Source organism: Musa acuminata, chromosome BXJ2-3, assembly GCF_036884655.1.
Source record: "Musa acuminata AAA Group cultivar baxijiao chromosome BXJ2-3, Cavendish_Baxijiao_AAA, whole genome shotgun sequence".
Lineage (NCBI taxonomy): Eukaryota > Viridiplantae > Streptophyta > Magnoliopsida > Zingiberales > Musaceae > Musa > Musa acuminata.
This window is the reverse complement of record NC_088340.1, coordinates 43456320-43480389: the sequence shown is the minus strand read 5'-3', so window position 1 is coordinate 43480389 and position 24070 is coordinate 43456320. Positions and strand designations below refer to the sequence as shown.

Genomic DNA, 24070 nt, shown 5'->3' with positions numbered 1-24070 from the left:
TCTCATCTCAGCATCCTAAAATTCTTAGGTGGTGATGGAGCCCTAAGTGATGGTTTTTTTACTTAGTTTTAGTAAACTAAGATTGTGGTTTTTTTACTTAGTAAGCTAAGATTGTTGCACTGTGCATATTTGGGTTCTACTTCGATAGATCTCCCCATGGTTTTGGCAATGAATTTTGATTTTGCGATGACGAAGCATCGATGCAAATACATAGCGATGAAAAGAGGATCGACAATTGCGTTGTGTCGATATCGTTTCCTTTTATCTTCATATTTTCGTTAATAAAACTGACGTCATTATGATAAATAAATTTAGATATTTTGTTTTCATAATTATAAAGATGTCAATATAATTTTTAAAATTATAAGTATCGATATACTAAATATAATTAATTTCAATTTGGATCATCTGATCATATATTTAAAGTCTTTTAATCTCTTTTAATGTCAGTTGTATTGTTCGAGTGTTCTTTTTTGTTTTATTTAGAGATGAGGAAGTTTATTCATCGCTCACTTTTGAAAGATTACACCTTCGTTGATCTACTGCAAAGAGGCCTCACGAAGCGTACTAACGAGGAAGTGTGCGCACACAGAAAGCGAAAGCGAGAGCGAGAACAAGGAAAAGATTCAGTATTTGAATCATAAAGAGTGATTAAGATGCCACGAACCACAACTCTATATCTCAAATGCCTTCCCAACCGTAAGAGATTTGACACAAAGGAATCACTATTGGAAACATGAGATTTCATGCATACAACGTATCTCATTACTATCGGACCAGAGAATGAATGGCAGAGGCAACATAACTTACAAATCAATCTCGAGTCTTTTCAATCTTCATACGAAAGGTCTTTGTTTGGTAGGGGCGTGTCCAATCACAGCTTCTTTCATCACCCACGCACATATAACCATCTTTTACCTTATTGCCGAGAATAATTCACAATGATATGAAAACAGTGTGTTGAAGATGGGTGGCAAACTAAATATGTGAGACTGACACAAAACTAATCATCTCCAAATCCCATCTTTCAAGGCTGAATTACTAGCAAAGGCTGCAAGAAAGCAATACACACAACATTTAGTTTAGCCCTATCGGAAAAGAAGAGGAAGGTCGTTCTGAGGATTCTTGACGGGATTAGAAAGACGTACCGAGTCAACACTGACTGGTTTTCCATCTTCAGCACTAATCTCCACCACTGTTCCAGATTGATCAGACTGCACAAAGGGTAGCAGATATGACACCAGCCGTTGTATTATCCCAACCCTTTCAGTAATATTTTGTTTTCTAACTTCTCCAAAGAATCTACATCTCCTAATGCTTTTTGCACTTCTTTTCTAGATGCCCTTTATGGGTCTTCGAGAAGGACCAAGAGAAGAGAATATTGTATTTATTTATTTTTACGTGGAACGATTATTTATTTAATCTAATACCAGAGGATGTAAACATGGAGAAATAACTATGATGGATTTCTCTTCACCACCATACCTAAACCTTGACTGGCTAGTTGTCAAGAGTCGATATAACAGGCATTAGAACCAAATAAACTTATGCAAAGTGTAGATTAGAGAAGAGTGGAATGGAGAATACCTCAATTTCATTCATCAATTTCATAGCCTCGATGATGCAAACAACCTGCCCTTTTTGGACCTTGTCACCAACCTATGTGACAGTATTGGATCAGTTTGGGTAAAGAGCAGGATGGATACCAGCTAAGGTAGCAGTCAAACATTCAACAAATTGAGAAATAGCCAAAGATGATGCAGACTATATGAATCAAAAATACAAATGAAATAGTAAAACTTTAGAACTCAAAAGATTTTACTAGAAAATTACCTTAATGAATGGAGGCTCCCCGGGAGCTGGGCATCTATAAAATGTGCCTGCCATGGGACATTTCAGAGGTGGAATCGATGACTTGCTTCCGGCTGTTGCTGAAGGCGGCGGAAGAGCTGGCGCTGAATTAACTTGTGCAGGAGGGACAGCTTGAGGATTGGTAGGTTGGGGTGGAAGCATAGCCTGCGGATAGTGCATTATCACAGGAGAAGCAGCAACCGGTGGCTGAGGTAAAGCCTCGTGTTTTTTTATTAGGAGCTCACATCCGTCCTTCTTTAAATGCAGTTCTGTTATATCTTTCGAGTCCACAAGCCTGCTCACACATACAGCAGAGAAGATTATTTTATGCAATTGGTTTGAGTCTTACAAATCCAAATCCTATACTTCCTATGTTGAAATTAGGATTTTAGAAAGTACTAGACATCCACAAGGCTTGGGGTTGTTGAAAACCAACTATTGACTGTGATTGTAGCTCCGTGACAGTGCTTTGAGCTAGAGAGTCAAGATCCGTATCTCTAGGATAGGAAAAGCTTAAGCTTACCATACATAGTACCTCTCTGGGATATAAATATGTCAGCTTATTTACCATTGGGAACTAATTTAAAAGGTGTGACACTGTAACTACAGGTTCCAATGCAAAAGAAAAAAAAGAAAAAAAAGAAATCTGTAGCAGTTTCAAAATTAGCCTTCCGTAGCATAATATCCATTTCCTGCTCTTCTGCTTGTTTATTGTTTCCCAAAGTAAGCAAAAGAGTTAAAAAGAAAAAAAAAAGAAAAGATGCACTTCACAAATTTCTTCTTCTTTTTCAACAGTTCAACTAAAGAAAAAGTGGGGTAATCTTACTTAACAAGACTTGAAACTTCAGCCATGAATGTAGATATGGTTGAATCTGTTACTTCATTTTGACCACCAGATTCCTTGACGACACCAGCATCTTTAATCTTTATAGGTAAAGTCTCTGACTTTGTCCATGCTATAGGTGAAGAATTTGATGAAGTTTCAACAGTTACCTTCGAAATAAATGGGGTCATAAAACAAACAAAATATTCTTTTAGCTATTTTACTTATCAGTGAAATCACAGTCAACAGGTACCTCCTGAAAATGAGACTTTAAAATGGGATAATGTCTACTTGTAGAATCCTGCAGGAGAATTCAAATTCATCAGATTTTTTTTTTCCGGAGGAAAAATGATAGAGAAGTTATATCTGAATTCTGCTACACAACAACAAAAAAACTCACATGTAACTAAATAAGAAAAGAAAAACGGTCAAAACTTGTTGAAGATTTCCAAAGTAGGACATTTATTGACAATAAATAAATAAGCAAATGCCACGGATGTTCCCTCTTCACCAATATATGATGAAATTTTATAATAAAAAAGCCCAGAATTGCATCCTACTAAAGCTTCCTTGCCTTATGAATATGTCTTGAAGAACAATGCATGATGCTCCAATTTTTCAATTTTCCATCTTCAGGTTGTATTAGATGATCCTACAATGCTATTATTCCAACTAATGCTATGATTCCCACCAAAATGGGAACATTGTAGTATTCTAGATATCCAAAACATAAGCAATAACTAATTTGCTGCAGTGATAGGACATCAATCACACTCCTCTTCCTCACCATATTAATTTACTGAAAAAATACAGAGTGCACCATCCACTTTCAGATCTTAGCCCTTAATATTAAAAAACCTCTTAACCAAGGTTTGTCATACCATAGTATACCACCCGATACGCGGACCACCCTGTACCAGGTGGTATATATTAAAAGGCTCTGTATCGCTTGATACGAGCATATACTGCTCGATAACAATCGAAATCCAACAGTTACTGACGGACGACTCAGGTCCATTTGAAAAGACTTTTAAATTCTTTCCTCCCCCTTTTTCACCTTCTTTCACTCTCTTAAACTCTTGTACTTTCTCAATCTCTTTCTCACTCACTTCTTTATCTCATTCTTGCACATTTATACTGTCTTAAAAATTCATAAAATTGTGATTCGTGAATTGAGATCAAACTTGGGAGGCTAATTAGAGAGGATTAACACCTAAGTTAGAGGAAGAACTCTCTAATCAAAGGTATGTACACAACTTTTCAATCGTATTCAACAACACGCTTGGTTCGGAGACATGACAACAACATAGATAGCAATTTCTTGACCAACGATGACACTGATGCCAAGGAGTCGATGATCCTATCTACACAATTTAAGGATGGTGCATGGACCGATGTGCAGTATTTTACGCATGTCACTCAAGATTCGGATCATGGAGATTGACATGATAATTGGTCATTCTTCTCTTAGCAGCAATACGATGGTTAATCTTATGATATAAAACAACATATCAGTGGTGAAAATAAAAGTTTCTACATTCTCCATGCTCAACAGCAATACATGCCACAATCGTACTTGCCTCAAGAACTGCCACGGACACATGTGGTTCATAACGATCAGATTACGATCATCACCACATTGATGCATCAATGACATTCGGTATATCAATACACTATATCGTGAGATTAATTTCAAAATTGGATCTGACAAACATGTCAAATTGATATATAAATACATAGGATCGAAGACCTGATCTACCGTCCACATAGTCTCATCGTTCTTTTTAATGGTAGAACCATAAATATACATCGATCAATTATTTGATTCATTTGAATATTAAAGTTTAAGTTGTTTAACAAATAATCTAATAGTTTAAATTATTATTATTTTAGATAATTCAATATCAACGGAAGGATCATCCAAAATGTACCATAAAGTTACTCCTAAAAGCCCGAATAAGATATATGCCCTAATTTAGATTATTTTTACTAAAATTATACTAATTTTATATTTATTTCCAACTCAAAAAAAATAATCTAATTCTTTTTTCTATTTTTCAGAAATCCTTGGAACTATTTTTGGCCATTATTCTATGTTGTCAGTAGACCTCGTCATACCGACACATGGTATGTCGATATGGAGCGGTACATACTGTACCACCGATCAATCAATACACACTGGTGAGGTGGGCGATCCTTACTATTCTGCATTGACGTTTTTGTCAAATTTACTAGTGTCGTTTCCAAGTTATCTGGCTTCATGACAGGCCTATTCAAATTAACAATATTCACAATAAACTTTGATACATTGATAAGTCAAACACGACTTACTAAAGTTCAACTACTAATAGTATTGTAGTTTTCCAAAATTGCCCAAGTCATTTCCGATTCCAACATTATAGGTTGCCAGAACAATTAAAGAGATTACTAGTCAGAAACCAGTGATTATAACTTCTAAAAGGGACCAATCAGAAGTATCTCCCCATCGTAATAGGATAAACTACCGATCTAATTGCCGAATTAGTTGTCAGAAGATGGCATTAGTGCATCTACTAAGACGAATGCCAAGCATATCTAGTTGATAATGATGGCAAAAATTGGAAGTCCAATCAAAGAAGTTTCAGAGAGACAACTTCCTCTATCAATGATCAGAAACGACCCCCTTAAAAGAGGCTGACTACCAAGCCGACGATCGGCAAGATTTCACGCTTATAATACCTACACAAGCTCAAGTTCCACAGAGTCACCTTCGACGAAGGAAGCCAGGCAGATCCCGAGACCGAAGAGGGCGGCGGATTCGAAAACGAGGCCAAGGAGCTCGACTTAGTAGCCCAATTCCGAGGGATCACAGAGCACTTAGGGCACGGAACAGAGATGGACGCCATCAAACCAGAGATCCAAGATCCGGCAAGGAACAAAGAGTGATCGGATCACGAGCGCAACCCTAGTGGCAGAATGGGAAGCAGCTCGGATCGGAGAAGCGGAATGAGATGGCAGAGGTGAGACGAGAAGGGACGGATCATGGAGCGAAAACATCGGAGAGGGGGAGTAGCGGAGATTTAAAGAGGAAAACGGCGGAGCGAACGAAGCGAGGGGCGAGGAAAGCGATGGATGTGATTGCCGATGATGATGATGAGACGTCCGCCCTCCGATCGACAGAACCGATGGGAGACGAAGGCCCCATTTATTTCGTCCGGTAATGGGCTCAAATCCAACACGTTTTGATGTCGACTCGCACGTGCCGCTCAGACGCATTCCCTCGCCGCTCGATCATAGCTCACTTTTAGTCCGAACGGTGAGGATAAAGCGGTAGTAACTAACACATATCCATACAAAAAGTGTTATTAGCATTTTTCTCCACTATTTTCGTTTTATATCACCATATTTTTTCTTCATTTAATTAAGCTCGAAATCTGAATACAAAAGACGTTTCCATGTTTTTTTCAGAAGCATTTATCTATCATATATTAAAAAAAAGGAAAAGAAAAAAGAAATATTTTTGTCATTCACTATGAGAGATGAGAAATCGAAAGGGAAAAGAACTGAAAGCAATGTGCAAGAAGCACGAATGGAGAGTTCCAAATTGCACGATTCCCCTACGCTGATCCCAAAGAGTTCCTAGTTGTTTCATTTTGCGTGCATTGATGATACCTAGTAATGAGAGTACCATGAGCCTTGATGGATACAAAATGTTTATAAGTACAAAGCTGCACTTAATAATGACAAGCAGTTTGATCCTTAACACGGAAAACAAAAGGAAATTTACAGAGCTGAAACATCTCAGTTATAATCAGATCAAACATGGTCACTATGTACAATGACAAGCTTGCAAGCCTACACAGAGCATGTGGAACTTAGCACTGACCAGTTATCTGCACTTTCATGGAGGCCGGACACTGCCAAATGCAGTGTCTTATAAACTGTTAGATCATTCAGGTGTCAAACCCCCCCAGAAAAAGTCAATGACCCAAAGCAAATGAGAAATAATCACTCCAATGTCAAAGATCTAGCCAAAATTGGATGACAGGCTTTTTGAAAATTCAAATGATACGGAGGTATCCTCCATTTCAGATCACAACACTAGTCTGCAAACTCAGACAAGAGGTAGGTCGTCTTATTGGCTCTAGAAATAGAACCCATAGAGTGAAAATGTATTTCAGGCCTTTCTGAAAAAGGTATAAATCCTATATACAGAGTCTTGATGTTCAAATCATTACAAAAGTTGGAGGAAAAAAATTAAGCACATTGTAAGAGGATGAATAGAGCATACTGAAGAAGGCATGGGGTAGAATATACTTTGTAACTGCTGTCCAGGAGTCATGTAGAATTTTGAAAGTGTCCATCATCTTTGCAACATTGAAGCACTGGAGTTGACCAAAAATAGAATATCAGAAGTCATGGTCATATTATCTTCTTAAGCATCAGGCTTGTTCTCACAGCAGTCTCATTTTTCTCTAAAATGAAATGAAGCATAAATGATAGTAAAATAAAATTTTTATCACTTAGATAACGAAAGAATAAATTTTTTCATGGCACTATGATATGAATATGATCGATGTGGTAATATTAGCATGAAAAACAAAAAAAAAATACCATGAAGATTTTCTTGGGCGAATATGGAATCTTGGCTCCTTCGCGATTGTTTGAGGCCTTTCTGACCTGTCACCATAATAATGAGAGTCTAGCTTTATTAATAACTAAATAAAATAAATAATTACTAAATTAAGAAAAAGTAAAGAAAGAATTCTTCTATTTTAGTTCAACTGAATCATCCATGAAAACTGTCAGGGGCGATGTCACCAATCACAGATTTTATGAGTGGGGCCCATACATGTGGTTCTCATGCATCAGCTCTGTGAGAGACCAAATCACCCCTAAAATCCATTAAATTGGTGGCAACCGTATATAAGCTGTTTCCTTGCTTGATCTTTATGCAGCTTGGCTAATAAACAGCAAAATTATGTATGCATGTCCAGGAAATACATAAAGTACTTGTGGGCAAAAATCATGAATTAAAGTACTTGTGGGTACCGAACTTACTTCTTAGGAACAAAGGGTCGATCGAAATATGGCATAGGCTGAGCTTTAGGCACAAGCTCTCTTCTGAGTCTCCGTATTTCTTCTTCTTCTTCCAACTATGAAGAAATATCCATGTACACAATTATTTGGCCAAGTATAATACAACTTGACATAACATGCATAGAAAGGACAAAATGGTGAATTCTTGTCATTTAGGAATACCTTTTGCTGCATCTCTCTTTCCGATCTTAATTGTTCAGCAAAGTTTATCCGCTCTGTGACCTAAAGAGACATTGAACTTATAAGCAGTAAGCAATGAATCTTTATGTTTTGGCATGGTTGCTAGATCAAAGTGTGGAAGTATGCTAAATTTTTTTGACTATTTATTTAACTGATGATAATAGAGTCCTCTAGAAAGCTTACAAATTGATCAAACTCAGCCCTTTCTGCTGCACGGACATCGCTATGCAACAAAATGTCTATTGGCTCAGTGCTTTCCTTCACAGTGGGCTTGACCAAATGCTAAACATTTCAATAAAGCAAATGTCAGCAATAATCAAGAAAGTTTGTTGTAGGTTAAGAGTTGAAGATTCAGTATCTGAATGAAGAAGCTAGTTATTCAAATATTTGATTGGGCAATTAAAGATTCGACTGAAGTTTCAAATCCATGGGCATCTTGCAATCTGTGGTGATTCCAGTTTGATTCTGAAACTAGTTACTTCTTGTTGTTAAAAGATAATTCAACAATTTTATTCATTATCTCCAACAAATATGATAACTCTTAGTACATAGTCTCTACAATTTCTGGCTAATCTTGCTGAAAGCTATCATACACTAGACCTGTACAAATCATACATATAGCAGATACTTCATCATAGACATGCCTGAGTTTCTATTGATTAAGATCAAACCCATGTTTACTTTTATTAAATTATCATCTACAGCTGTCCTTTCCAAGTGTATGCATCATGTTTTACATTTCAAATATTTAGCAGTCCCTCGACTGTGTTTACATTAATTTGAATCAATTTTAAAATCTATCCTTTCTAAGTGTATGCATCATGTTTTAACTTCAACCATGTAAATGTCTCCATAGGTGTTCTTGAGTTGGAAAATATTGCAGTGGTAGCAAGTATTTCTTGGGTGCTTAAAAAATTTGTGCAAATCAATGTGCTTCATGAATGTAGAAAATTCATAAAAGAAGATAGTACATTGGAAAGCAAGAATGTTTTCTGTAGAAAAATACTATGATCTATTTATGGTCAAAATAATAATTCCTTTTTTAGCTTGAAAAGGTCAGATGTTGCCACTAAATTAAATTGCAATTGCAAATGCTATAATTAATCATAAAAGTGGAAGCCTGAGCATCACAAATAAATTTTAGTGGTAGAGAATTGAAATGAATGCTATTCATAAGCAAATGAAGCATTCATTTCTACTTTTGAGAAAAGTAATCTTGATCACTAGGTGATGTAAAATTCCAAACTTCAGTTAATTATAACTTTCTCAGGCTCCTTTAGACTACACAACAACTGAATTGCACACCAAGCAATGGAATTATTTTAAGACATGCCCAGTTCCTGAATCTATTTGTGTAGAAGAAATTACACTCTCTAGAACTTCAAATATACCTTCAATTAAGCCTATGAGGATATAGCACTCATGGATTTGCAGTAAACTCAATCTACGAAGTGTTATGGTAATTGGAAAAGGACAAGTACTACATATAGTAATATCACTAAGTGAGATAATTTCTTAACCACCACAAAATTACAAATACAACCTCATCTTAATTTATATATTTATATAACAAGAACATATTATGAATTAGTAAACACCTTTCCCGTTTACTAAAAGATAATATGTAGTTAAAAGTTAAAACAATAAAAATATATGCTATATAACGATGCAATGTGCATTACCATTGTTATAGAATGATCACTTCGAGTCAAACATATTATTCTGTTTCATAAAGGATAATGTTATAACTAGCAACTCTTTTAGATGCTTGAAGTTGTAAGGGGTTGTCACCTCAGGTTCATCTGTGGTCCATGGAAGGCCTTGAGCAATAGGTATGCGTTGCTTCTCCTCCACCATCAGCATATCTTTCACTTTCTTGATAAACTGTTCTTCCTTAATCCTTCCTCTTTGCTGTAAACAATATAATGGATAAAGTTCAATAAGGATAAAAAAAATAATTACATGAATTCTTGGATACAACAACAAGATATGTTTGTGTTTAGCTTATATGTGTCGACAAATGTACTTTGGCTGAAATTGATCACCATCTAATAGATATAATTATAAAAGGAATAGCATATTGACAGAAAAACAAAGGGAAGTGCAAGAAGGATATGTGAACTCAAGGTTCACTATTTCAGCTTGAGATATCATGACTAAACTTCATATCTTTTCTCACAAGCCTATAATGACTAGGATAATGAAAACAATGAAATTTAATGTCTCGGATGGTACAAGGGAACACATGCGATTCAAGATTAGTCTAGCCTTGCACATGAATTATAAGTTAGGTTGGACAGGAAATTTATCAGCCTTGGCACCAAAAAAAGGTTAAGGTTGTTCCTTGCTTCCTAGGTGACTAAGAGTTCAAGTCACAAAAATAGTATCACTGTTTACAGGGGTAAGGCTGTGTATGCCAAACTCCTTGAACCTTACTATCAGGATGCTCATGCGGTGAGCTAGATATTATATGACAATAGTAAGCCTTGATCTCAAGCTTCTTTAAGGTCTATTTTCTTAAACCCAAACCCAAGTATATAGTTGACTGCTTTACAAGTACAGCATTAATGATACTAAATTACATTTCTCTGACCATAAGGGATTACCTGACTTAAGCTTTATCTAGATGTGAAATTTAACAGATAACTATGTGATAAAAAAAGAAAATAATAACTAGAGAAAATGGTTGTGGTTCTACCTATGAAGGATGACACAAGGAAAACTAATTCAAGTGTCATTATTTTATGTAGATGGGTAAACAAATAACAAATTTCTACCATTTTTGCAGTTTTAAATCTCTGGGAATTGTTATCATTAAAAAAATCCTCATCCAGAAAAGGCATCTTATAGCCCCATATCGGCCTCCTACATCTGCCAAGGTAAAGTTGCGAACATTGAACTTAGGCCTTGACAGATTGGTGAAATCAATTTTTTTTCATGTACACCATCAAATGTATGTATGTGACCACTACCTGATGGTTACACTCTACTATAGTAACTAGCTTGCCTAGTTATTTCTAGTTGTTTACCAGTACAAAAATTATGGCTATCACCACGATCGTACAAAAAAAACCTATTCTATCTCAAGATTAGTGAGTAGTGAAAGTATGCATGTCCTTACCTTCAGACACCAACAGGGGTGAACATTTTAAATAATTAACAAATAACCAAAATTGTAGTACTGATTCCAGGAAAAATATACCTAAAACGTCTGACAAAATATTAACCATTACTGAGGACCTGAGTAAAAGCCATACCACTGCTACCCTTTTGTCTTTTCAACCTCAAGTTACTCTTCGTAATCTTTCTGCCTCATTACTTGTATATTCATGTGTAGCAACACCATGCCCTTTTTTTCTATAGGCTTCATGATAGAGATGTTATAATCTAGTTCTCATACCTAGACGTAATGAAGAAACTATTACACAAAAATAGACAAAATCTAGTCAAACTCGTGTTTATGCCTAGTATTTTCCCTAGTAATTTCACCATGGTTACCTCGGTTGGTAATTATATATACACTATTAAGGAAATTAATGTAATAATGTACCTCAGTCCTCAATTTGAATGGATGCTGGATTGTCACTTTAAGCATCTTATTCCAGCTCCTTCTCAAAGATTCAGAGCTCTGGCAAGCATAATCAATTTTCATTGTCAAAGCCAAAATATTATACATGAATTTTAAATTTTAAAGCAAAACTGCAAAAGAAAGATCTATTCAACATTACCAAACTGTTAAAAAAGCATGTACAAATGTATAGTTTCTTACATTGCGTTTGTTTCTTCCTCTACCAGATGTCCTGCTCCCCCAACTCGACCTGAAATCAGAACGTTCAAAGTCTAAGGACATCAACCAAAACAGCTTACACACACACAAAAAAAAAAAAAGCCCTCCGTTTTTCCTAAAGTTTCAACATCACTAACCTGTCACTGTGACACTCTATCGAAGAATACAACCTCAAGCCCCTTTCAAATTCTCTGGAAGGGAAGAACTCTGCCGAAGAGAAAAAGGATGTAGAAGAAGGTCCAGCCTCCACGACCTTGGCAGATTGCTGTAATCCCAGCAATGTCCAGTTCGAAGGCTTCCTTTCTTCGTCAAAATTTTCGCCCTCATCATCCTTCGGAATGGAAAGGAGGCTCTCGAATGCCTTGACCAAATGCTTAACGCGGCCAGATCCCGGTTCAGGCATACTGCTCATCGCCTTCTCCATCACCAAGGTCCTTATCTTTGTCACCTCGGAATCTCCCTCCAGCTCTTGAGCCCCCGAACTCACGATCTCCCCCGTCTCATTCGTCCCATCCTTCTCAGATCCATCTTTGGACCTGTCAGCTTCACCAGGTGCCGAGTCCGCAACCCAGGCGGCTCCAGAGGAGCAACCTCTCCTGAAGAACTCTTCCTGCGATGCACGGAGGGCCTCGTAGGCTTCTTTCCGGCACTTCTCAAAATCGAGGCCCTTCCCCGCCCTCCCGGAGCTCTTCTTGGCGACGATGAACTTCCCGGCCCGCTCTGGCGGGGGCGGCGGCACGAAGATCCGACCAGGGGTTTTGGGGTTGGCCTTCTTCAACTGCGCCGACAGGATCGCCGGAGATTTGATCGGTTTCTTAGAAGAAAAAGGAGGCGAAATCGGAACGTTGGGATCGAAATTCTCGGAAACCTTCAGAATCTCCGAGGTCGGAGATCGAGATGGCAACGTCTTCTTCAAGGGAGTCGCCATCTCCTCGAAGTAAGGATTGGAGAGTCGAGAAATGGACGAAAGCTCGGTCCTTCCTCTTAGGGTTTGTGTAGAACGTAATCGGGAAATTAAAAGGGTAAGCGGGGGTCGGGGGGAAGGCGATTTGTAACGGCTAATTCTCACCTGGGCCCCGCTTTGTATAAATTTTGAATAACGATCTAATCTCAACCGTCGGATCGAGCCTCGGCCCTTGCATCCTGCGCAATAAAATGGATCTTGAGCCGGATCACATTGTCAACGGTCAACCACGCGACCGAGTCTGCTCTGGTCCGATTCGGCCCACGTCAACTCGACTCGGTTTACGTCCTGCAGACTTGAGAACCTTCTTGTCAGTATAATTCCTGTGATTTAGACCGAGTCTGTAGAAGTGCTGACCGAGTCTGTAGACCGAGTCTTTGTCGATTGGACTGATGCTGTTCCTCATGTTTTAGGTGGGAATTACCTTGTCATCAGGACCTTTAATTACCTATCTTCCATAGTCCATCTTCACAAAGTATGATGAGCGTTGTGTGCAAGGAAACTGTGGACGGCTTAGCCAGTTCTTCAATGATGAGAGATTTGTGGCATATTAGGCAGGTTTCCATCAATTGTAATGGATCAACAGCAGTAGCTCACTATTTAGAGGTTTCTTTTTTTGAACTACTACAACTTCTTATCATTCATTATTTTTTTAAATTAAAAAAAATTATTATTATCATCATATGCACACTCTCGTATCACTGTAATTTCGATTTTATATTTTTTTCTCTTCCCCATATCCACTATGATTATTGCCTACGTAGTCTCATGTTATCGATGCTCCCTAACACTCCTTATCGTTCATCAATCATTGTTCTTTAATTCGTCTCTAAATTACGTTTTCACATTCTGATTGTACTTGTACTTGTTGCTCCTTCGATATTATTCTTTGAAAAAAAAAAATAATAATAATAATAATAGGAGGAATAAAAAGAGGAGAAAGAGACAAGAAGAAGAGGAGGAAGGATATTTATATCCATTTATAAAAAAATAATTTTTAAAATTATTTAAAAAATTAAAAAAATAGTAAAAAGGGAGTTGTAAATCATAATCTTCTTAGAAGTACACACTTAGAACTTTGAAGTAGATGGGTTTCAATGCTATGAAATGTTTTGATTAATGACCTATTGAATTTTGAAATACAATATTTTTTTTTGCCATACATAATTCTTAAATATTTTGATAAATTTAAAAATTTTAATTCATAAAGGATTTATACTATCATGATAGAATGTAAAATGAGATAGAATGATCTAAAATGCTATGAATATATTTGAATGATACATATAGATTTTATTATTGACATAATTTATGAATTATTACACAATTCATAAAAATATGCATCTTAATCATGTAAATTGAAATAAGGAATAATCATCATAAAGTCAATAGACATATGCAAAGGATATTTTTATTAAGGCAAATAGATCTAGTTTAAGGTGAGATATGATTTAACTTTAAGAAAAATTAATTCTAAAAACACATATTTGCTCCGTTTTCTGAATTACATTTTATATGATGCATTTGATATGCTATGATATTTCATTACATACAAAATATGCTTATACTCTTAGACGTGCTAATATATATAAATATATTCTTTCAGAAAATAAATAAATAATGAGGAATAATTTTGCCTTGGCTCCAAAAATTAATCTTAGATGTCGAATATTATTTTTCAGGGACAAATATGTAAATATAAAACATTCTTTTCTGACAAATCATTCGTGTTCCGTGTCTGGTGTTCACCGACGCGTTATCTTGACTTTTCCGTGCGGCGGACGGGTTCACGAACGGGGAAGGACGCGGAAGGAGCTCAGCTCCTTTTGGGAATTTAAGGAGGTGTAGACCGCCTCCTGTATCTCCACACACACATTTCCTCTCTCTCTCTCTCTCTCTCGCGGTCTTCTGTGCCTGCTGAATCCCATATCTTTCTTGTGGAAAAGGAGGTAATGTTCGCGCCTGATCTGATGCGTTCAACTGCTAAATCTTGCGGGTTTCTTCCATATATCTTCACATGCTAAATCATTACCTTGTCTGTCTTGCGGGGTCGTCACACGTTGGTTGTTATGATCAAAGGCCAGATCTGTTCTTGTCGTGCGAGATTTGATGTGGATCCAGTTAGGGATTGGGATTGTACTCGGAATCTGTTTAGTCGCAGCTTGAATTAGATTAATTTGGGTGGTGAATTTTGGACACCAACCCACACATACCGATCGCAACGCTTTGGGTTCGGATCTGTGGTGTATGCTAGTTTATTATGGCTGTAGGGCTTATTGGATGGGTTGGTTTTGTCTTAGATCTGCGGGTTTTCCGGAATTGGTATTTGCAGGTTGTGCTTGTTCATGTCTGATACATGGTAGTTCTTTTGGTGCTTGAGTAGCTTTCATTAAGAGATCAGCTGCATGTGTCTGTTCTAAAGAGATAATAGACATTGATCTATGCTTTTTATCATGTGTTCTCAAGATTTATGTTTCCTCATTATATGTTTATGATATTTTTTTCACTGGCACGTCCTAACTATTGAGTATTTTAAATATAAAGGTCTAACTTTTGAATCTATCTGTTTTGGTTTCGTTTTCTGTTATTTGGTTTAAGGAAATTAATTTTCAGTCACTGACTCACAGGAAAAATTGCAAATGTTCATCTGCATGCTGATTGCTTTCAAAGTGATTGAATAAGAAAACAATGTAGCCTTTTATGGGTTTTGGATCTGCAATCCGTTTTCCATATGCCGTAATGTTTCAAAGTGTAAAAAAAACATAGATGATTTTGATCTGATGAAGTTTGCACTTTCTGATTGTCTCCTACTGTTGTTTGTTTGATTGGTTCATATTATTTTAACAGGCAAAGATGGTGAAGATCTGCTGCATTGGGGCTGGGTATGTCGGTGGCCCGACCATGGCCGTCATTGCCTTGAAATGCCCATCCATTGAGGTGGTCGTTGTGGACATCTCTGCCACTCGCATTGCGGCATGGAACAGCGATCAACTCCCAATCTATGAACCAGGGCTTGAAGACGTGGTTAAGCAGTGCCGAGGGAGGAACCTCTTCTTCAGTACTGAAGTAGAAAAGCATGTCTGTGAAGCTGATATCATCTTTGTCTCGGTGAACACGCCAACCAAAACCCGTGGCCTTGGTGCAGGTAAGGCAGCTGATCTTACCTACTGGGAGAGTGCAGCTCGCATGATCGCTGATGTATCCAAATCTGACAAAATTGTGGTTGAGAAGTCCACTGTCCCTGTAAAGACCGCCGAGGCAATCGAAAAGATCTTAACCCACAACAGCAAAGGCATCAGCTACCAGATCCTCTCCAACCCAGAGTTTCTTGCAGAGGGTACAGCAATTCAGGACTTGTTCAACCCTGATCGAGTGCTTATAGGTGGTCGGGAGACCCCAGAGGGTCGGAAGGCTGTCCAAGCACTGAAAGAGGTCTATGCCAATTGGGTTCCTGAGGATAGAATCATCACAACCAATCTATGGTCTGCTGAGCTATCCAAGCTTGCTGCTAATGCCATCTTGGCTCAAAGGATCTCGTCGGTGAATGCCATTTCAGCGCTCTGTGAGGCCACGGGTGCCAATGTGTCTGAGGTCGCCTATGCTGTTGGAAAAGACTCCAGGATCGGGCCTAAGTTCTTGAATGCGAGTGTGGGGTTTGGTGGCTCCTGCTTCCAAAAGGACATCCTTAACCTGGTCTACATCTGCGAGTGCAATGGTCTTCCAGAGGTGGCCACTTACTGGAAGCAAGTTATCAAGATCAATGACTACCAGAAAAGCAGGTTCGTGAACCGGGTGGTTTCTTCCATGTTCAACACTGTTTCTGGAAAGAAGATTGCTGTGCTTGGGTTTGCATTCAAGAAGGACACAGGTGACACGAGGGAGACTCCAGCCATCGATGTTTGCAAGGGTCTTTTGGGCGACAAGGCCAAGATTAGTATCTATGATCCCCAAGTGTCTGCAGACCAGATCCGGCGTGATCTTGCGATGAACAAGTTCGACTGGGATCACCCCATCCACCTCCAGCCGACGAGCCCAACAGCTGTGAAGGAGGTTACTGTGACCTGGGATGCATACGAGGCCACCAAGGGGGCACATGGTGTTTGCATCCTGACCGAGTGGGATGAGTTTAAAAGGCTGGACTATGCAAAGATCTATGAGAATATGCAGAAGCCTGCTTTTATCTTTGATGGGCGCAATGTCGTGGACCCTGAGAAGCTAAGGGAGATTGGCTTCATCGTTTACTCGATTGGGAAGCCATTGGATCAATGGCTTAAGGACATGCCTGCTGTCGTCTAGTTGGGAGTTCAGCTGGGACAGATGGGAAGCCGAGGATACTTCATGATACTGTCTAATTTTACTCTTTATGGCTTGTTGTTCTCCAGTAATGTTTAGACAGGAAATGGTGATTGCACCATTATCCTACCTCCTCCGTTCTCCTTAGCGTGCCTTCTGTTGCATTTGATGAGAGAACTGATCCCTTTTGTCTACTAGGCTTTGCTACTTGATGCATTCCTGCTACCAGAGGAAAAGATGGATTGCTTGTTGTTTCTTGTAGGTTTCTGTCGCTCGAATCTCATTATAGCTGAATGCCAGTTCTGGTTTTCTCACGAGTACTCTTTTGCCCTGTCGCTTGCATCTCTGGCTTAGCAAATCAAGTCATGGTGGTGATCAGGTGCATCATACTTTATGTGGCCTGTGAATACATGCAATGTTGCACTGATGAACCGATGTTGTTTCTTTACAGGCACGAACACATTACGAATCGAAAAGAATTCTGTAGCCATGACCTGAGAAAAGCTGCGATTGCATATTGTTCTTCTAGTTGCGTGATGATCGCATCGGCTTCTCGTCAAAATTTAGTACAATAATGAACATATATATATATATATAATTAAAATTTGAAAAACATTGATAGTGATATGAAAAGATCATTTTATTTCTTCTTTCACTAAAATTGTCATCGCTCGCAGCCCTCACATGAGGCCTATAACAAAGGGGGCAGTCTTGTGCGCGGCGAAGAGGAACGACTAATCGAGAGCTAGGTGCACGAAGTTTTATTGCTCTCCATTACCGTCGACTACTGGGTTCCAACGAGAGTGTGACGAAGAAGACGAGACAAATAGTATAACCAATGAAGGGGTAAAATAGTTATTTAAAATAAATATTGGATTCTCTATAAAAAAAAATCCTCAAAAAGTAAGTAGTTTTTATAAGAATTTATAAATATAATTACTAATTAATTACAATCGTATTCTAAAACGTAGATTGAGAATGAAATGATTCATTCATCTCCTCTCCATTGCAAGCCCCAAATTCCTCGAGCGAGTCCCTCCAAATTCATTGCATTCTCCCTTTAAAGCCAACTCGCTCTTTTGCCCTCCTTTTTTCTTCGGTTGCTCGAAGGAAAGTTCCCGATCGATCGATCGCTCCTTCGTTCTCCCATTTGAAGTCAGTTCATTCCTCTCTTTTGGATTAGAATCGGGCGTATTATTTGATGAGTTCCATCTTGTTGTTCTCTTTTATGATCCAGGCGAAGAGTCGCAAGTGTTTGCTTCTAGGTTTTCCCCACTTCTTTTTGCTTGTAGTAGCAATCCTTCGGGGGAGGAAGGCTGCTTCGGTTGATGCGCTCCGACAATGTTTTGTTGTCTGCTAATTTGGTGAAATATCGAAAGAAATTGCAGGTTTTATCTCCGCGTACGTGCATATTTCGGGTTTGCAGAATTAGTGGCATGTGTACTGCTTAATTTTCTTTAAAAATTGCTCCTTTGTGCAAGAAATTACCATGACAATTGATTTGCCTATCATGTCTTGATTAGGTCGTATGAGTAGATACCTTTATGCTTCACTTTTATGAATTTTGTTTTGTTTTGAGTTAACATAGGGCTGAGGTACAACTTGAAGTTTGTTCTTTTAATCTGCTAAAATCAGAGGCTTTTCACTTGGCTCCCATTTTGGAGCCATCACGAAAAAATGAATCATAAATCTTCTGGCTATTGCAATATCAAACAAATTACATTGGACACTGAAGCATCCGTTGATGCTGAAGCTTTGGATGTTGTCTATGCCAAGAATGAATTAAATCAAGCTCTCATAGAGTGGCATCCTACTGAAACTTCTGTTGATGAAGTTTAGAAGGATCAGAATGTTGCCAAGGAAGATTTTTTATGACAATAAACCACCAATTGATTGGAGCTGTTTATCCCTGAACACATGATGATAATGATTGCTGACTATCATGGGAGCAACCATGGGGGAGTAGTAGACCAATATTCTGGTCTGAATATACTGCTTGTTAGCAGGGATCCTTTTGGCAAAGAATAGCAAGTTACCAGGATGACATTATATCAGCAACTGGTTTTGGTCAGAAGGAGGTCAATCATTGTTTTCCTTTCCTTTTTGCATGAAAATTTTCTTGTGGAAGTCGTTGATACAACTAAAATAGGAAAAATCTGCATTAGAAAATGCTCGAGGAGGCTTTTGGCATGGGAAACAGTCTTAATTTTTTTTTTTTTTCTCGGAAGTGTATATGTATTGCTATGAAATAATATAAGAATTGGATCACAATAAACGACTATATTCTTGTGTTTGGTTTAGTGTTTAGATGATTGATGTATTTTTAACTCGAAAAGTATCACTCTTGCAGTTGGGAAGAAAAAAAACTTGCTTTACAGTCGAGCAGTAATATTTATCTAATTCTAACTTGTCCAAGCTTCCAAGTGGAGTGTTTGAACATTGTTTATTTTTTATGGACAGTGTTTTCTTCAAGCAATTGACTTGCATTTTAGGTGATATGATAACTTTATAATTGTTGCTCGGTTTTCATTTATACTAAACTCTTGTGATAATTAAACGTATGCTTATTAGGATTTGTGCATATGTGAGATGAGGTTGTTTTCATCTAAAATTTCATCTATATTCATAACTTCTTCTTTTTTTTTTTTTTGACAAAAGAGTAAACGATGAAGGCGAGATTCGAGCTTAGGACTTTGTCATAGGTTTGTCAAAGTCTGTACCGGCTAAACTAGTTAACACATTCAAAATATCATTTGAGATTTAAATATATCGAATGAGATTTCAAACCCTCAATCTTTGATAAGAGATTTGGTACGTCATTACCAGACTAATGTTTTAGATATAATCTTTTGTGATCCTTTTCATGAGCATTAGGATTAAGAAGTAGTCGACAATTCATTTGATTAACCAGTGTAGATTAAGAAAGGGTACATGCTCCAAAGGAATGAAGTTTAGCCAATGTTGGAGGGAGGGTGAATCACTTTTACAAATGAATTGTCCTTTGAAACCCAGTTCAGTTGGAGTACCTTCCTCAAAAGTAGCATGACAAGTATCATCTGTTCTTCTTGGGCACTCTGCAGCTATAGGAGCCAGTTCAAGGGGCCCTTCCTCCCCCTGTTCATAGGTTCTCTGGAAACTGTGATGTTCCCAGCCATGTGGTCAGTGATTCTGTGTATCAATTCACTTGGCCCACAATTAGCTACCTCCACTCAGCCCTCCACACTGCATCGCACTGTCTGCAAATCGCATTATCGCCAATTTGTCATCTATATTTATGAAAGCTCAGGGGAACAAGAAAATGTTGTGGAGTCCATTTCCTTTTCACTCCTTGATAGGCCTATTTTCCCATGCATCCTTTGATACCCACAGTCATGCTCTCCCCCTTCCTCTCCTTCCACACCTTGGGAGTTATTTCCACCTTCCAAGCCCGAGATGAAAGCCATGAAGAGCTTCTCTCTTTTGCGAGTTACCTTTTTCTTACTATTGGCTTCTGAACTTGCGCTCTCTAAGGAGCATGAAGCTCCTCTTGTCCAAGTTTGCAAGCGCCAGCATCAGCATGAACAGAGTCCTTCTACCTCCTTGCTGCACCGCATGCCGTCATGGTGCTTCCAGCCTTCAAGGAGTCCATTGCAAAGAAGTCATCCTGCCAAAGATATCGACTCAAGGTATGGTCTCGGGAAGCAGCTGATACGAGTGGGCCTAACCCTCTCCACAACTGAAGAGCCGATGTATGTCTCTTCATCATCTCGTGTGGCTCTTTTCATCTTCCTTGGAGAAAATAGTCGAAGGCATCTGTTTGTAATAATGGTGTAAAATGGAAGAAGATGTCTATTTCATGGCAACGACTCTGCTAATTGTTGTGTAGTGCTCGACTGTGGTACACTCTATCTTCCTCGTCTTTCCTGTAAGCATTGTTGCTATCCTTTGAGATCATATAAAGCTCATTGGTGCATCATTCACTGGGAGATGTAATGTAACAGGAACTTATTGCACAACCTTTTTGGGTTGTTGCCCTCATCTCTGTGTGATCTTTAGGTTGTTATCCTCTTGTCCTTCCTCATTTATTCCTTTGCTTTCCTTTTGTTCTTGGATATCGGTGGCATTTGAGAGGATGAGCTCAGAAACAAATGTATCAATGTTGGTCGAATCAAATACCTCTCCAGGACCCTGTTGATTTCAATAGTAAGCAACTTCTTCTGCTGTATGAATCACCAGAAGAACAGTAAACAGGTGGAAGTCTGAATTCATCAACTACATATCTTCTTATATCCTAGGAGAAAGGAGGCATTTCATGATATGTCTTCTCTGCATTTCCCATGGTTATATCAAAAGATAGATATATATATATATATATATATATATATATATAGAGCAAGTCACCATGGGATGATACCGAAACTTGTATATATATATATATATATATGGCTTTTCCAACATATATTTCAGAGCTCGACAAGCTAAAATTAAGGTGAGAAAGATCAACAAGAGATACCATGAACGAAACATTAAAGAAAATAAACCTGCCTTTCGTACTCACCCGCTGCTTTACCTGCAAGGCAGAAACTGTCCTTAGATGGGCCATAGCGGGACCCGTTTTGGCGGACGAGTCATCGTCTGCTTTATTTTCTGGGTAACGTTGATCGAGTATTGCAATAGACATATCCATTTATTATCTCCAACATATCAGGTAACAGTCACATTTATCCTAATCCTTCCCTATCCACAACTAAATCCACACTCACTCATCTCAACTACAAAAGCCGTCAGCCGGACTTCCCTCATTAGTCTTGTGCTTCCTTCGTCATGGCCACCGCCGACTTGGTCCTTTCTCTCCTCGTCCTCCTCCTCCTCCTCTTCTCCAGCTTACCTTCGAGCATCGTTGCAAAGGATGACCCGCTGCACGTAACCGTCAGCGTCCAGGCCGATTACGTCGTCGCCAGAACAGATGGCAACTTCATCTGCGCCACCGTCGACTGGTGGCCGCCCGAGAAGTGTGACTTCGGCGATTGCTCCTGGGGAAATACCTCCATCAAAAATTTGGTACGCATATCGGTCTCGAGTAGTCGTGTCATCATATGCATGCATGCTGAAGTGTGCTGTATCTTACTGTAGGATCTGAGCAACAAAATCCTTCGTAATGCAATCACGGGTGAGTGAAGCAAAGGATGTCATTCTCGGCGTTCGATGTGATGTCCGTGCTAAGTTTGATGCTGTGGTGTTGACAGCCTTTGGTACGATGAGAGTTCGACTCGGAGGGACGTTGCAGGACCAAGTGAAGTACACGAGCAAACCATGCCACGAATTCAAAGCTGCCGACGGCGACTCCAATTACGAGTTCGTAGATGGCTGCATCAGCTTGAACAGATGGGACAAGATCCATGAGTTCTTCAACACTACTGGGTAATTCATGTCCTCTCTCTCTCTCTATCTGTTTCTTGTTGCTCTGTCATGCTGAGAGGGTCGTGGTGATGGTGTACTGCTACTTGTTTGCAGGGCCTTCATAACCTTCGGAATCAATGCCCTTCATGGGAGGGTTAAAGGGCATGATGGTGTGTATACAGGTCCATGGGACCCCGAGAATGCTCGTTTCTTCATCCGACACATCGTCCAGAACAAACAATACGTCGATTCATGGGAGTTTGGTAGTCGCTGAAGCCCCTGCTCTGCAATGCATGCATGAATCCCTGTCTTTCTCTGATCTCACGTCTTCTTCTTGCGCCAAGGCAACGAGCTGTGCGGAAATGGCGGCAAATCCAACTTCCTCGTGGACGGCAACCAGTACGGGTTGGACCTGATCGCCTTCAAGGCGATGCTCATCGATGAGTACGCTAAATTCGGAGGTCCACCGAAGGTCGCGGCGCCGGGTGGGTTCTACGTCGAGGACTGGTACAAGAACATGCTGTCCACCTCGGGCTACGGCGTCGTCGACATCGTCACGCATCACGTCTACAACCTCGGCTCAGGTCATCCACCTCCTTCGGCTTCCTCCTCGCGCAGTTCTTGATCGTGAAGGGTGTTTGACATGATGCGTTTCAGGTGGTGATGGGAACCTAGTCGACAAGGTCACCGATCCCAAAGTGCTGGACAATATTGTCCGTACGTACAACGAGGTCGTGGGTACCATCAAGAGCGCCGGCCCTTGGAGCTCTGCCTGGGTGGGAGAATCCGGTGGCGCTCACAGTAGCGGCGGCAAGGGGCTGTCGAACACCTTTGCGAATAGTTTCTGGTGAGGGTAGATACCATCCGGGATCGCTTGCTGAAGCTAAAGGTGTGTGTGTGACAGATCGATTTGCTGGGCTGAAACAGGTACTTGGATCAGCTTGGGATGGTGTCCAGGCATCATCACAAGGTCTTCTGCCGGCAAACCTTGATCGGAGGCAACTACGGCCTCCTCGACCACGACACCTTCGTGCCAAACCCCGACTACTACAGGTTTGTTTCCATGGTTTGATCTTGAAGCTGGAGTTTGAAGCCATGGCTGAGCAACTTCCTTCTTCCTCTTGGATCAGCGCTCTGTTGTGGCATCGATTGATGGGGACTGGCGTTCTGGAAGCGTCGCATGATGGCCACGCACACCTTCGATCCTACGCACATTGCTCCAAGAACACAGTGAGACCGACAGCACGACTCATGCTTTAGCTCTTGTTGCATCTTTCCGCCTCAACCCTTCCTTCTGTTCTTGAACACAGCCTGGTGGTGTTACCTTACTGCTGATCAACCTCTCGGACTCGATCACGTTCGAGATTGAGATTAATGGCGGCACCAAATCGTACGAACGTGAGATCAGGTCTCGTCCGTTGGCCAAAGACGACAAGGATCAAAGCAAGAGGGAGACGTTCCATCTCACACCCAAAGATGGCGATATCCAGAGCACTGTGATGCTTCTCAATGGAAAGGAACTGATGCTCGACGGCAAGAACAGCATTCCTGCTTTGGATCCCATGGTCGTCGAAGCTTCTGATCCTCTTCGCATTGCTCCTCGCTCGATTGCCTTCGTCAAGCTCAAGGACTTCAATGCCGCTGCTTGCAGATAGCTCCATGTAGTTCCCTTCTCCATTTACCTGTTGACATAATAAAAAGATTTTGTCTGTTG

The 24070-nt window shown here is 39.6% G+C and overlaps 4 protein-coding genes and 1 long non-coding RNA gene across 5 annotated transcripts; 3 read left to right on the top strand and 2 right to left on the bottom strand.

Moving 5' to 3' along the window:
• Positions 1-604: 604 nt before the first annotated feature.
• LOC135608489 (biotin carboxyl carrier protein of acetyl-CoA carboxylase 1, chloroplastic-like) lies at positions 605-5761 on the bottom strand. The gene is made up of 7 exons (XM_065101419.1): positions 5422-5761; positions 2928-2975; positions 2678-2844; positions 1834-2146; positions 1588-1659; positions 1149-1214; positions 605-1051 (listed from the first exon to the last, which is right to left on the bottom strand). Exons 1-7 carry the CDS (start codon positions 5557-5559, stop codon positions 1028-1030), a joined length of 828 nt encoding a protein of 275 aa, XP_064957491.1. The 5' UTR covers positions 5560-5761; the 3' UTR covers positions 605-1027.
• A 705-nt stretch (positions 5762-6466) lies between these two features.
• On the bottom strand, positions 6467-12716 carry LOC135606613 (microtubule-destabilizing protein 60-like). The gene is made up of 9 exons (XM_065097661.1): positions 11858-12716; positions 11703-11751; positions 11484-11561; positions 9725-9844; positions 8117-8215; positions 7916-7975; positions 7715-7809; positions 7268-7333; positions 6467-7038 (listed from the first exon to the last, which is right to left on the bottom strand). The coding sequence occupies exons 1-9, from the start codon at positions 12646-12648 to the stop codon at positions 7017-7019; spliced, it is 1380 nt and encodes a 459-aa protein (XP_064953733.1). The 5' UTR covers positions 12649-12716; the 3' UTR covers positions 6467-7016.
• A 1775-nt stretch (positions 12717-14491) lies between these two features.
• Positions 14492-17238, top strand: LOC135608488 (UDP-glucose 6-dehydrogenase 4-like). The gene is made up of 2 exons (XM_065101418.1): positions 14492-14633; positions 15532-17238. The coding sequence occupies exon 2, from the start codon at positions 15538-15540 to the stop codon at positions 16978-16980; it is 1443 nt and encodes a 480-aa protein (XP_064957490.1). The 5' UTR covers positions 14492-14633; positions 15532-15537; the 3' UTR covers positions 16981-17238.
• A 722-nt stretch (positions 17239-17960) lies between these two features.
• On the top strand, positions 17961-20994 carry LOC135608487 (uncharacterized). Its single transcript, XR_010485530.1, has 2 exons — positions 17961-18132; positions 18215-20994. It is a non-coding gene; the product is annotated as an uncharacterized LOC135608487 (long non-coding RNA).
• Positions 20995-21780: 786 nt separating this feature from the next.
• LOC103980064 (heparanase-like protein 2) lies at positions 21781-24011 on the top strand. The gene is made up of 9 exons (XM_065099599.1): positions 21781-22017; positions 22090-22126; positions 22203-22377; positions 22471-22619; positions 22701-22940; positions 23014-23203; positions 23284-23409; positions 23487-23586; positions 23667-24011. The coding sequence occupies exons 1-9, from the start codon at positions 21781-21783 to the stop codon at positions 24009-24011; spliced, it is 1599 nt and encodes a 532-aa protein (XP_064955671.1).
• Positions 24012-24070: the final 59 nt, after the last annotated feature.

Bases quoted from the DNA above. Each gene is read 5' to 3' on its own strand.
- LOC135606613 (XM_065097661.1), bottom strand. From the start codon at position 12,648: ATGGCGACTCCCTTGAAGAAGACGTTGCCATCTCGATCTCCGACCTCG. The intron at 11,752-11,857 runs GTTAGTGATGTT...TTCTGATTTCAG, and splicing joins ATAGAGTGTCACAGTGACAG to GTCGAGTTGGGGGAGCAGGA. The intron at 7,976-8,116 runs GTAAGCTTTCTA...ATGTCTCTTTAG, and splicing joins GGGCTGAGTTTGATCAATTT to GTCACAGAGCGGATAAACTT.
- LOC135608489 (XM_065101419.1), bottom strand. From the start codon at position 5,559: ATGGCGTCCATCTCTGTTCCGTGCCCTAAGTGCTCTGTGATCCCTCGG. The intron at 2,845-2,927 runs GTACCTGTTGAC...TTTATTTCGAAG, and splicing joins TAAAGTCTCATTTTCAGGAG to GTAACTGTTGAAACTTCATC. The intron at 1,215-1,587 runs GTATTCTCCATT...CCCTTTGTGCAG, and splicing joins AATTGATGAATGAAATTGAG to TCTGATCAATCTGGAACAGT.
- LOC135608488 (XM_065101418.1), top strand. From the start codon at position 15,538: ATGGTGAAGATCTGCTGCATTGGGGCTGGGTATGTCGGTGGCCCGACC.
- LOC103980064 (XM_065099599.1), top strand. From the start codon at position 21,781: ATGGCCACCGCCGACTTGGTCCTTTCTCTCCTCGTCCTCCTCCTCCTC. The intron at 22,378-22,470 runs GTAATTCATGTC...ACTTGTTTGCAG, and splicing joins GAGTTCTTCAACACTACTGG to GGCCTTCATAACCTTCGGAA. The intron at 23,587-23,666 runs GTGAGACCGACA...TCTTGAACACAG, and splicing joins CACATTGCTCCAAGAACACA to CCTGGTGGTGTTACCTTACT.